Source organism: Sceloporus undulatus, chromosome 7 (genome assembly GCF_019175285.1).
Source record: "Sceloporus undulatus isolate JIND9_A2432 ecotype Alabama chromosome 7, SceUnd_v1.1, whole genome shotgun sequence".
NCBI classification, from domain to species: domain Eukaryota; kingdom Metazoa; phylum Chordata; class Lepidosauria; order Squamata; family Phrynosomatidae; genus Sceloporus; species Sceloporus undulatus.
This window is the reverse complement of record NC_056528.1, coordinates 46,037,521-46,050,307: the sequence shown is the minus strand read 5'-3', so window position 1 is coordinate 46,050,307 and position 12,787 is coordinate 46,037,521. Positions and strand designations below refer to the sequence as shown.

The 12,787-nt window shown below is 41.2% G+C and overlaps 1 protein-coding gene across 2 annotated transcripts in view; it reads right to left on the bottom strand.

The window, feature by feature from the left end:
• Positions 1 to 1,607: 1,607 nt before the first annotated feature.
• Positions 1,608 to 12,787, bottom strand: part of HMGN5 (high mobility group nucleosome binding domain 5) — a 14,934-nt gene continuing 3,754 nt past the window's right edge. The window contains exons 1-6 of one of the 2 annotated variants that reach the window (XM_042479819.1): positions 10,497 to 10,526; positions 8,934 to 8,963; positions 7,991 to 8,020; positions 7,046 to 7,096; positions 4,035 to 4,178; positions 1,608 to 2,344 (exon numbers count right to left, since the gene is read on the bottom strand). In XM_042479819.1, coding sequence (XP_042335753.1) covers positions 2,297 to 2,344; positions 4,035 to 4,178; positions 7,046 to 7,096; positions 7,991 to 8,020; positions 8,934 to 8,963; positions 10,497 to 10,511 — 318 coding nt within the window. In that variant the 5' untranslated portion in view covers positions 10,512 to 10,526 and the 3' untranslated portion in view covers positions 1,608 to 2,296. Of the gene's footprint in view, positions 2,345 to 4,034; positions 4,179 to 7,045; positions 7,097 to 7,990; positions 8,021 to 8,933; positions 8,964 to 10,496; positions 10,527 to 12,787 lie in introns of those variants that run through there. The other variant, XM_042479820.1, reaches the window with a different exon arrangement.

Below are 12,787 nucleotides of genomic sequence, written 5' to 3'. Positions count from 1 at the left end.
GTTTCACAACCTAATAAGGCTCACGTTACAATGAGCATTGTATCAACAAGCCATACATTTGCACAGTGATGTGCAGTCTGCTCTGGTGACCATGCGTCTATATATTGTAATGTGAACAATTTTACTGAGAAATCTTGCTGCTTTATCATAACTTTGAAAATTCCTAGTATTATTTAATGTATGTGTTCTGCCAAAGCTGTTTCTTGCATTTTTAGATTACAGATAGTGCTCCAGTAATTTATTAGTCAGCCCTCCACATTTGCAACTCAGACTTTTGCAGATTTGATAACTACGTTGTGTCTAGATTCCTCCCAGTGTGATTCTACCAGAGGTTGACCATAAGTCATGCTGGAAAACCTAGAATTCTTTGAGAAAACATTTCTCTAGGCATTTGTAGGTCAGCTTCCAGATGTTGACCAAAGAGTTGTGTTACAGGACGTAGAAATTCCTAAAAAGTGTTATTTGTGGTTTTCCCACTTTCACGGGGGTCTTGTGCCCTAACCCCATTGAATGTGGAGGGCCCGCATTATTTCAGTGAGTTCTCTGTACCATTGTTTGCATTATCTGAAGCCTATGCATCTCATGTGGACAATGTAATGTGATATTGTTGTGTGTCTTCAGGTTGTTTCCAACTCGTAAAATCCCTAAGGGTTAACTATCACAGGGTTTTCTTGGTAATTTGTTCAGAAGGAGTTTCTTTTTGCTCTCCTCCAAGGTTGAGAGTGACTTGGCCAAGGTCACCCAATGGGTTTCCATGGTCCAGCAGGGATTCAAATCCTGGTCTTTAACTGTGCTCCAACACTCAACCCAATACACAGCGCTGGTTAAGCCTACCTCCTTTTTAACTTCCCCCAAAGCTTAACAGCATTTGCCTAAGAAAAGTGCTATGGGGCCACACACTCTTTAGAAGACCTTGCACAAGTGGCATTCAAAGAGTGTGTGACCATGATGGCAGAATTTGGCAGCTAAGCTACTTGGAAACAACAGAAGCACAGGAGATCTCATTGTATGGTTTACCTCTTCTCCTCTTGAAAACAAGTTTTTAGTGTCATACCTGACCTGCTAGGTGCATTTCTCCCTTTTTGTCTTCAAAGAATCAAGTACAGTACAGTCACTCCTCTGTTTTCATGGACTTGAGATCCGTGGTTTTGATTATCTGCAGAGGGGTAACCTCCGTTAAAGTTAATGGCACACACAAGAGAGAGAGCAGCCATTCAAGCCTACGGGGCTTGAATATCCACCGATTTCCAAATTCACAGTGGTGGTTCCGTAACGGATCCCTGCAAATTCAGAGAAAGGACTGTAGTTGCAGAAATGTATTGTTGTTTTGTTGTTAACTGCCCTTGAGTCAATCCCAACTCATAGCAACCCTTTGGATGAGACATCTCCAAGCTTCCTTGTTCTCCACTGTTCTGCTTAGTTCATGTAACTTAAGACCTACAACCTCTTTGGTTGAGTCTATCCACCTGGCATGCAGTTTTCCTCTCTTTCTATTGCCGTTATCTTTCCGTCTTTTCTAATGACTCATGCCTTCTCATGACGTGCCCAAAGTATGATCATCTTAGAAATACGTAGCTACAACATAAGCAAGCAGACTGCAAGGCATCTTTCGAGGAGTCTTTTTTTATTAAGATAAATCCAGCAAAATTCCTAACAGTGGGTTATATTCAGTCAACCTGCCTTTCTCTTTTTTTTTAAGGTTTTTTTTTGTATTTCATTTAAAAACATGATTACACTTTTATTATTATTATCATTATTCTCCAAAATGTGACAAAATAAAACTACATTTGGGATACAACAAGATTTCCAGCTTCTAAGGATTTTTTTTCTCAAGAAAATATCTCGCCTTCTTTATAAAAGCAACCCACAGAACCACCGGAATGTCTGACGCAATTATGTTGTGTGTTTTTGTTCTTCCTGTTGTTTTGAGACCTCCCCACGTTAAGAAAATGTACAACACATAACAAGGGTGAAATTACAATCTGAAGCCTGTATGACTTACACACAAAGGGATTATATACTGACAGAAGTCAATAGCTACCACCACTGATTCTTTCCAGGTACCATACAAACTATGACAATCACAAAATTATTATTATTATTTTTTTAAAACAATGATTTTTTTGTTGGTTTTTGTCGGTTTAAGTCCCAAGTAGCCGAGATGAAGATGTTCCATAATTAAATTCATGCTAAAAAAACCTGCATTTATAAAATAGTTGATAAAAATATTCCTCTCTTAACAATACAGTATGGCGGTACGGGTACCAAATGATGGAAACGTAGAGAGCTAAGCTGGTTACTCGGACTTGGCTTCCTTGTCATCGGTTACGTCAGCAGCTGGTGCCTGTCAGCATATGAGAAAATAGTAAGTATATTGTTATACTAGAAAAATAGCCCATTTTACAAGGGGGGAAAAACAGCTTCTACTTCTTCCTTAAAAACCAACATATCCAAATATCAAGTACAAGAAATTGGATAGCAGAACTTTCTGAATGTACCTGAGCTCAGTTCTCCTCTGCCCCACACAATCTTGTTTTTCCTCCCCGGTGTAATTCTGTTATACAATATAGAATTCCATTCATTATCTGCCAAGCTTCATGGTTGCTAATAGTGTATTCAAGATTGTTTCGGTGCCTACTGATTTAGAGGTACAACAGGATCACACAAAAAGAAGGTGCCTGGGAAAGGGGAGCACTGCTCTCCCATTAAAGACTTCTTCTTAATCCAGTCACCACATTTCTTGCATTGCAGTAACTTAGAATTTCAGCTGAGCATTTGCAAAAAGAGTTTCTCTTTCTCAAGGGAATGTGAACACAACAATTAGCTGTAAATGATTTTCATATCTCACTCTTCTAATATCATAAAGTTAGCAACTGAAGGAAAATTTTATTTGGGAGAGAAATGCCTCATCCCCCCTATGCAAGCTACACCTGGCTGAGAGGGCCTTGCTAAGTACACAGGGATGGGAAAAACTTGTACATTTAAAGAAAATTATATCTGTATGGCAGACTGCTTAGCAGGAACTTGTGAGTTTACACAAGGTTGATGAAAGCCGAGCTTAAAAGACTGCAGGTGGGGAACAGAGAGCATGTACAGATGACGTTATATGCCAGAGTGGCATATGCACACCAGCTGCCCCATGCCATGCACCCAACCGCATGGTGGGAGCTCGCCACAGCACTCCAGTGGCACAGCGTTTATGTGTGCTATACCATAGGAGTGACAAAAAGCCACAGCCGCAGAGGTTAGGATACCCTTGCCATGGCACGAAAAGCAGCTGTTTTTTTGCAGCTTCTTTTTGCGCCACCAAAAGGCCAGACTGGGGCCGTGGCATGCAGTTGCTGTGGCTCCAATCCAGCGAGGAAAGGGCAGCATGGAGCCACCCCTTAGAGGCAGTCTGTTGAACCCCTAAATGAACTGGATTTGTGGCAGACTAGTAAATCAAGGCTATGATAAGACTCAAGATACAGAATGTTTTTGTGACATTTAGTAAGAAGGGGACAAAAGGGAAGCCATAGGTAATTTCCTATCTCCATAATTATATGCTCCCGCTATACACCTACATTATGCCTCATGTCAAGAGCTAGCTGACCTCTAAGGCTATAGATTTACAGTGATTCTCAAAGTTTGGTCCTCCAGGTGTTTTGGACTTCAACTCCCAGAAGGCCCAACCACATTGGCCAAGATACAGAAATCCCAGGAGCTGAAGCCCAAAACAACTGGAGGACCAAAGATTGGGAACCACTTCTGTAGAAGACTGCAGAGACAGTTCTTGGGGGCCAGAAAGGATGGTCATACCAAAACAATGTCTTGCAGGCCCCACTTGCATTTGCACATTTGAAAAACACAGAAAGACAGTTCTGATTATAAAGAGCTTTTGCTTTTCCCCGTAACTTCCCATCAAGGAGAAAAACGATTCTTAAGTACATAATCACAGGAACAATCACAAATAATAAACTGAAAACCAAATGTGTTGTCTTATAGTCCCAAGATGACTGTACTAGAAGTGAACAGAATTACAGGGGATATACTACCTCATTAGTTTTGGTATCTCCGTTCTCAGAGTGGTTTTCCTCTTTAGCATCTTCTTGCTTAGTTTCATCTTTTCCTTTGGCTCCCTTCTTCCCTTTTGCCGCTACCTTTTTGTCCTCTTTCTTATCATTTGCTCCTTTTTCTTTCTGTTAAGAGGATTCACGTCAAAAGAACAGGCAGAAACAATTTGCATTGCCTAGTTAATCCTTTTCGCTGACCAAAGATCTCAACTTCAAATAAAGGTCTACTATTAGAAATCCTAAAAATTAAGTCTAAATAAAAAATGAAGAAGAAAACTGGCTGGGACAACAGCAACCCCACTTTAAAGTAGCCATCTAAGTGCGGCTGCAGATATGCCCTCGACATTTTATTTTCTGTCTCTCTTGCTGGTTTTTGATTTCCATTAAATAGAACGTGTTTTTCTCATCCTCAAACCAAGATTTTAGTATTGAAATACTAGTTTTTACCAAGATCGGCGCTTCAATATGTGCTTATTTGAAGATTTATTATTAACTGAAGAAACATGGCCATTTGGAAACTGCACTAAACATTGCACCATAATGGAAACTTCCATGCAATCTCTAGAGTCTAAACAATGTCTAAACATACTTATTCTTCTGTTGAAGCTGTAATTTTCTTTCCTAGAGGTGAAGAAAGGTCTCTATGCTCTTTAAAGTATATGTTTAAAAATAAAAGAACACCCCTATTTAAAATATTTATATAACATTTTAAAACAGCATTTCTTCTAATATCCTATTTCTCAGTATAAAGTCTGATTTCTAAACCAATCTCATTTTTCTTGTTGAGAGTAACAGTAGTATAGTGGCAGGGATGTATTTTACAGCTGACTTCAGTGCGCCCTTGCTTTACGCAGGGGATCCGGACTCCCCCGGGTAAAGCAAATTCCACCTATGCTCGAGCCCCATTTAAATGAAATGCTGCGGTGGTGCGGTGGCACACACGTGCCATGGACATGCGCCCCATTAGTCCCTATGAGACGCACCCACCCCTTCTCCCCGCATGGCTTGCAGCGTATGCTGAAAGCCCTGTAAAGCGCACCTGCGTATGACACAGGCACACTATATAAGTAAAAATGGCAGGCAACCAAGTCTCACTAGCAGAGGTATGCTGACCTCTGTCAAAATAACTAGATCAACTAATTCCAGTTGGTTGGCCCTGCCAAATTATTCAATTGCAGGAAGCCAGTCAGCTTCATCATAATATAGTACAAGAACATACCGGATCATTTTATTAACAACCCTAATAGGACTCAAATTCAAAATCAAACACAGTGGGCCCTTCGTATTAATGTGCTAGCGATCTGCAGATTTAAGTACAAGCAGATCACCAGGCCCCATATTATTCAGTGGTGGTGCATGCACATATGCCAGTGAATAATATGGGGCTCAACCACATCTTTTGCCATTTGCAGGGTGGGTGGCACCAAAACACCCAAATGGGAAGGGTCCACTGTAAAGATATCATGTGATGTAGGGGCAACACTCATTCACCTGTATTCTGTCACTTCTTTACTGCCACAAATGCAAACTGTCCTTTGCAGTGGCATCTAAAAAAAAAATCACTCCACAATTGTATCTTAATCACAATTTCCCTGACCTTTGACTAATTTCCATTCCTCCAACTTTCCAGACAGTGGTGATCTGGCACTATACCAATTGGAAATGAAAGCCAACATATATTTAATGCTTATTTAACAATTGTTGCTGTTTTGTCAAAATGGAGTCATGGAATAAAATAACTTTGATGAATTAACATGCTACTAATTCAGGAATGCTATTACACTTTCAATCAACAGCCCACTCTGGCAATATGCCTAAAGGTACATGCAAAGAACACAGAGGCTGCATCCACACTGCAGAAATAATCCAATTTGACACCAGTTTTAATTGCCATGGCTCAATGCTATGGAATTCTGGGATTTGTAGCCTGTTATGGCACCAGAGCTCTCTGGCAGAGAAGATTAAATGTCCCACAACTCCCAGAATTTGATACCATTAAGCCATGGCAGTTAAAGTGGTATCGAACTGGATTAATTTTGACAATGCAGATGCAGCCAAAGTCATGTGTGTTAGTTCCATCGTTTCTGGTGAATGCATCAGGTGGATGCAAACAGACTGGGCTGCTCAATGTAGCAAAGTCAGAAACAAGGAAAAGTTGGACTAATGACAGGTTTACGATGAGAAGGCCTTTGTCCCTTTAACCTCTTCTGGCAAGACATCTGATCAGGAAAAATTTCACCAGCATGTTTAGCAGGTATAACAAAACCAAGTAAGAAGAAAAGCTAGTTTCCAGAAATCGGTGGGAGAGGGCTGTGTGTTAACTTTGCAACACCATCAGTTGGGCAACGCAAGTTGAGTTGCTCAGCAATTTCTGTTTGCATCTGGATTCAGCAAAATTAAACACATTAAACAATATTTTAGATATATATGTCTCTGTGGGTGCATTATGCAATTGATCAGCTGACAGACCACCATTTTCAGAGTGCCAAAGATCATTTTAAATGGTCTTTGAGCTAAACATAAGTAAAACAGGAGAGCTGAGACTCAGACTGAAGCCAGCCTATAAATGTAAGGTATGTTCTTCTTGATCATTAAAGGGAGTAAAAAGGGAAGGAGGTTCTGCCCATGTTCTGGAGGAGGGCATGCCCAGTTTCCAAATACAAACTACATTATTTTACAATATATTACATATATTCAAATGGAGTGCGCCAGCCCTGGAAAATTCCTAAATCCCAGCACACATAGAAGTTTACTGCTGCATTCAAGGAACCCAGTATTTTCTCCTCCTTTTTCATTACTTCTATTGAACTATCACTGTACATGCATTAACACCGTAAGCAAAAAGGATGGGGAAAGGGGCAGACATTGGTTCTGGGGAATTTAGCTTCTGAATTTTAACAATGGGAAGGAAGAAGGGAAAGAGGATCAAGGTTAACACTGGAAGAATGGACCAAAATAGATCTGTAAGTAAATTAGGCTCCAGTCCGGTTTACCTTCGGTGCTGCCTTTTTGGGCTTTGGCTCTGGTTTAGGTGGAGCAGGTTTCTGCAAAAGAAGCATCCAGATGCTTAACAAGTGTCATAAAAGAAACACAGATGATTTAGTTCTCTGGGTTGCTCTAACAGACTCAGAAACCTACAGCTGGCTGACCTGGCTGTCTCATTTCACTTACATATGTTGTTAGATTTATATTGCTAAAATACCCCAAACTGCTCTTTTTTAATAGAATAGGAAGCTATCCCTACTCTTTCAATGTTATTCCCATTTTTGGCACCAAATTTTCTGTGTAAATAAGTAATGCAAAGGAACATATCTATTTCATTAATTGAAGTACACCTCTGAAATGTAAAATTACCTTTTGTTCTGTAGATATTATTAGAATCAAATGATTTGAAGTTTCTCAAGTTCGCATTAGCATTAATATACTAGAAGTATATAGGTATGTGCATATGTTGTGCCTTCATGTTGTCTATCAACGCATGGAACCCATGAATTTCATAAGGCTTTTTTAAGCAAGGAAGACTCAAAGGTGATTTTGTCAGTCCCTTCCTCTGAAATATAGCCCACAGCACCTGGCATTTGTTGGTGGTCTCCCATCCAAGTACTAACCAGAGCTGACTCTGTTTAGCTTTCAGGATCATACAGGATCTGGTGCCTTTAGGATATTTAGTCAGGACAGTCACTGGAAGCATGTTGTTATGTGCTTGCAAGGCATTTTGGATTTATGGCAACCCTATCATATGGTTTTCATGACGTTTCTTTGGAAGGGGTTTGCAATTGCCATCCTTGAAGGTTGAGACAGTGTGACTTGCCCAGGATCACCCAGTGGGATTTTATGCTCAAATGGGCCTCCAGAGTCATAGTCCAACACTCAAACCACTGAACCATGCCAGCTCTTACACACTGCGTGGAATAAAAAGAAACAGGAGAGTTACTCACAGCAGATAGTCTTGCTGATCTTCTCTTTGGCTGGAAGAAGGGGAGAAAAAAGACACATCACGAAAGTGAAACACAGTTCCCTTAAACACAACGTTCAAACAGATGAAATAATGGAAAACGAAAGTTGCCACCTGCTTCAATGTTTTATTATTGATCATTTTATTTACTCTTTCCCCAGTTTTCTCCCAAATTAAAACATCAGATAGTAGCGTATTATGGTGCAGAAAGATTACATTATAGCACCGAAGGCATGCCAAGAACACAAATATAGGAATACCCTCAATATAGTAACTACAATTAGCAATCAGGTAGCCTTCTATTATGTTTGTTTAGTTATCTTTATAGCATTTATAACATTAATTGTTAATAAATGTCGAGTGCAATAATGTTATTAATAACTAGTTTTGTGAACTCTTTCTTTACAGCTATACATTGAATTTATATAGTTAAATATGGCACAACGAGTTATAAAACATTCAGGTGTAGCCGTGTTGTCCACACAGCAAATCCAATGACAACAAAAAGCCTCCAGTGATACCTTTCTTGGACCAACCAAAACGCACAATATACATGTTGCAAGCTTTTCAAGTTCCATTGGCTTTTTCCTCAGGCTTTTTCTCCTGTATGGTTTTAAGCCACTTCATCATTTGATCACCTATACAGTTCATCTATTGTGGAATGCAAAAAGGCAGCAATGGTTTCGCAAAGGTCTCTCTCCTACCTGTTCAGCAACTTCCATCCTTGCAAAATGACCGGCGAGGCAAATGATTTGTGGATCTATCCAGTGCCAGCTTTGCATCATCCATACAAGGCTAACAGGAAAAATCTGGTGCCAGCCTCAGTGTTTAGGCAAAGACCCCATGGCACAGCACAGATAAAAGACCCACCGCCTGTAAACTAATGATGAAACTTTCCTAATGATAATGATATAAAACAAACCTACCTCCTCCTTTACCTCGCCTTCAGCTGCAGCCTAGGTAAAAAAAGAACAAAACACATCAAAGATTTGCTTTTGTTTCGTTTTCACAAAAGGAAAATTGGCTTTGGGATTCTTCCCATTTGCCAAAATGGAAGAGTCTGTCCAACATGAAACTGCTTTTCAATATTTTGAGCCTGAACATCAAACCTAGTTAGAACGAAATGTCATCTTCAACTTGGGTTTATATTCAGCATAAAGGGCAAGTTAACCCCAAAGCAAATTACACTCGGTATTTGCTGGAGCATGGTTTCAGGACCCCCGTGGATACCAAAATCCGTGGATGCTCAAGTCTCATTAAATACAATGACACTGAAATGGTGTCCCTTATATAAAATGGCAAGCATGCATGCATGCGTCTCTCTCTCTCTCTCTCTCTCTCTATATATATATATATATATATGCATGCAAGCCAGGGATACTTGAACCCTGTGGATAAAGGTGACTGTATGTAACTCCAGATTTAAGGGACAGATTTTCCCTCTTACTTTGCCAATTACATTGTGCCAGGGTGGGCTTTACAACTTGCCAATTTCTCATCTGTACCACCATAAACAATGCCCACCACACTCTCTTCTCTGATCTAAGAAACTAAGCAGGGCCTGGCTTGGTTAGTATTTGGATGGAAGGTCACTAGGGAATACTAGTGATATTCTAGCAGTGTCAGGAGAGTCCAGGCTGCATCCCTGGAGAGCTGGCAATACCAACCATGAACTAGCAGCTTTAAAGCTATTTTCAAAGAGACATCTCAAGTGTTTTAATTGGGTGCAATTTATTTAATGGTGCCAAAATGTTCCCATTGCCACAAGAGTCAACAGGGATAAATAAAGGCTATCAATAGTCAGACTCATGCTGCATCTGTACTGCAGAAATAATCCAGTCTGACATCAGTTTAACTGCCTCGGCTGAATGCTATGGAATCCTGGGAAATTGTGGTTTGTTGTGGTGCCAAAGCTCTCAGACTGAGAAGGCTAAATGTCTTGTTGTTGTTGTGTGCCTTCAAGTCTTCTCTGACTTATGGCTATTGTGGGGTTTTCTGGGGCTGAGTGTGTGCGACTTGGGTCACACTGTCTCAGCCTCAAGGATGGCAATGGCAAACCTGCTCCAAAGACTCATGCCAAGAAAACCGTGCAATATGTTGTTGCCGTCAGTCGGAAATGACTTGAAGGCACACAGCAATGACTTTTGCATTATAAACCGTATGACAGCAAGCATTCTTTTTAATGCAAATGTCTTTTACTGTACTGTTCTGATATGTATTTATTGTGTTGCCCTACTGTTGACTGAAATAAAGGCTTTGGGTGATGCATGTTTTCTATTTTGGCTTTGAAAGCATGGAGAAAACAAAGAAGCAGTTCCTTCCACGATATTCCGGTCAGGCCTTTCCTCCTGTTCCAAGAAGGCCTCCAGACTACAAGTCCCAGCATGCCACGGGAATCCAACCTGGGTTTTGGCTTGACGTCATGACGCCAACGTTCCCCCTTCCTCTTCTTCACCATCATCACATACAGCAGATTCCCGCCAAATCACCTGCAACAAGGTCATTGTGGGCTCCTTTGCAAGGGCATGGGCAAGTTCCACCCGACACAAGGGCCAAGCGTCGGAGGCACAGCAAGGGCAGGGAGGCAATGCCTCTGCAATCTGGATCACACAACCCTCCCTGTTACATCTCCCCCTTGTATTTCTTTCCCTCCTACTCAAATGCAAGCACATAAGCCCAAATATTAGATGCCAAAGTAGGCATCTTCTGGGCATCTCCTTGCAAATAGAGCATCCGGTTGTGCAATTCTAGGCCCGAAAGACACTTTAAAAACTGGGGATGAGGCGAGAAAGAGTCAAATCCTGCCTCCTGTCCAAATTATATTGCAAAGAGAGCATCCAATTGTGATTTTCTGGGCCAAGACAGAAAGGTTCAAATCCCACCTCCTGCACAAATGCTATTATTTGGGGGGGCATTTCCTTTCAAAGAGAGCATCCAATCGTGTATTTCTAAACCAAGAAGGATCTTAAAAAACTGGAGATGGGGAAGAACAAGATTCAAATCCCACCTCCTGTCCCAATTTCATTTTATTTTGGACATCTCCTTGCAGAGAGAGCATCCAATCCCTAGTCCAAAAAGCATCTTATAAAACTGCACATGGGGGAGAAAAGGATTCACATCCCATCTCCTGTCCCAATTCTGTTATAACTTTGGACATCATCTTGCAAAGAGAGCATCCACTTGCGCATTCCTAGGCTGAAAGGGGTCTTTAAAAACTGGATATGGGGAGGGAAAGATTCAACCCCCCCATCCAAATTTTATTATCTGGGGAAGCATCTCATGGCAAGGGGAGCATCCAATCATGCATTTCTAGGCCAAGAAGAATCTTTAGTGATACCTTCATTGGACCAACCAGAATGCACAAAATAATGGGGGATGAGAAGAGGAAGGTTCAAATCTCGCATCCTGTCCAAATTCTATTATTTGGGGGGAAATCTCACTGCAAAGGGAGGATCCAAATGCATTTCTGGGCTGAAGAGAAGCCTAAAAACCTGGGGATTGGTAGCAGAAACTTTCAAAGCCCTCCTGTCCAAATGCTATTATTTTTTGGACATCTCTTTGCAAAGCGAGCATCCAATCCTTTATTCCTAGGCAGAGGACAATCTTTTAAGGGTCCAAACTTTGCTCCTGCCCAAATGCTGTTATTTTTGGACACCTCCTCGCAAAGGAAGCATTCAATGTGGATTTCTAGGCCGAAAATAATCTTTTAAATAGTGGATATTGGGGAGAGGAAGATTAATATCTCGCCTCTTGTCCAAATGCTATTATTTTGGGGTAATCTCCTTGCAAAGAAGGCATCCAATCGTGCATTCCTGGGCAGAGGAGAATCTTTAAAGGTTCAAAGCCCTCCTGTCCAAATGCTATTATTATGGAAGCATCTCTTTGCAAAATGAGGATCCAATGTGCATTTCTAGGCTGAAACTAATCTTTGAAAAATGGACCTGGGGAAGAAGAAGATTAATATCCTGCCTCCAGATTGTCCAAATGCTGTTATTTGGGGGGGGGGGGGGGGGATCCCCTTGCAAAGAAAGCATCCAATCCTGCATTCCTGGGCAGAGGAGAATCTTTTCAGGGTCCAAATCTCTCCTCCTGACCAATGCTATTATTTTTGGGAGGGGGATTTCTTTGCAAAGAAGAGCATCCAGACCTTGCATCGCTAGGCCAAGAATGATCTTTTTAACAGAGGAAAAGATTCAAACCCTTTCTCCTGTCCAAATGCTATTGGGGTTTTTTTGGGGGGAGGGGGGTCATTTCCTTGCAAAGAAGTGCATCCAAATCTTGCATTCTTAGACCAGGAATATTTAAAAACAAAAACAGAGGAGAAGAAGAAGGTTCAAAGCCCTCCTCCTATGCAAATCCTATCATTTTGGGGTCATTCCCTTGCAAAGAAGAGCATACACATCATGCATTCCTAGGCCAAGAAGAATCTTTTTAAAGCCCTTCTCCTGTCCAAATGCTATTATTTGGGAGGCATTTCCTTGCAAAGAAGATCCTCCAGATCTTGCATTCCTAGACCAATAATAATAATAATCTTTAGAAAAGAGAGAGACAGAGAGAAGGTTCAAACAACCTCTCCTCCTCCTTTTGGGGCAGGAGGGTTGGGAATTAGAAAACCCCTTGCAAAATCTCTTTCCCCCCTTTTCTTATTCCTCTCTCTGCAAAAGGGCAGGTTGACAAACTCTGCCCCCAATGGCTCCAGCTCTCCATTGCACAACCATCTGGAAGTAGGAGAGGAAGGACAGAAAGAGAGAAATGGGAGAAGGAGGAGGAGAAGGGGGGG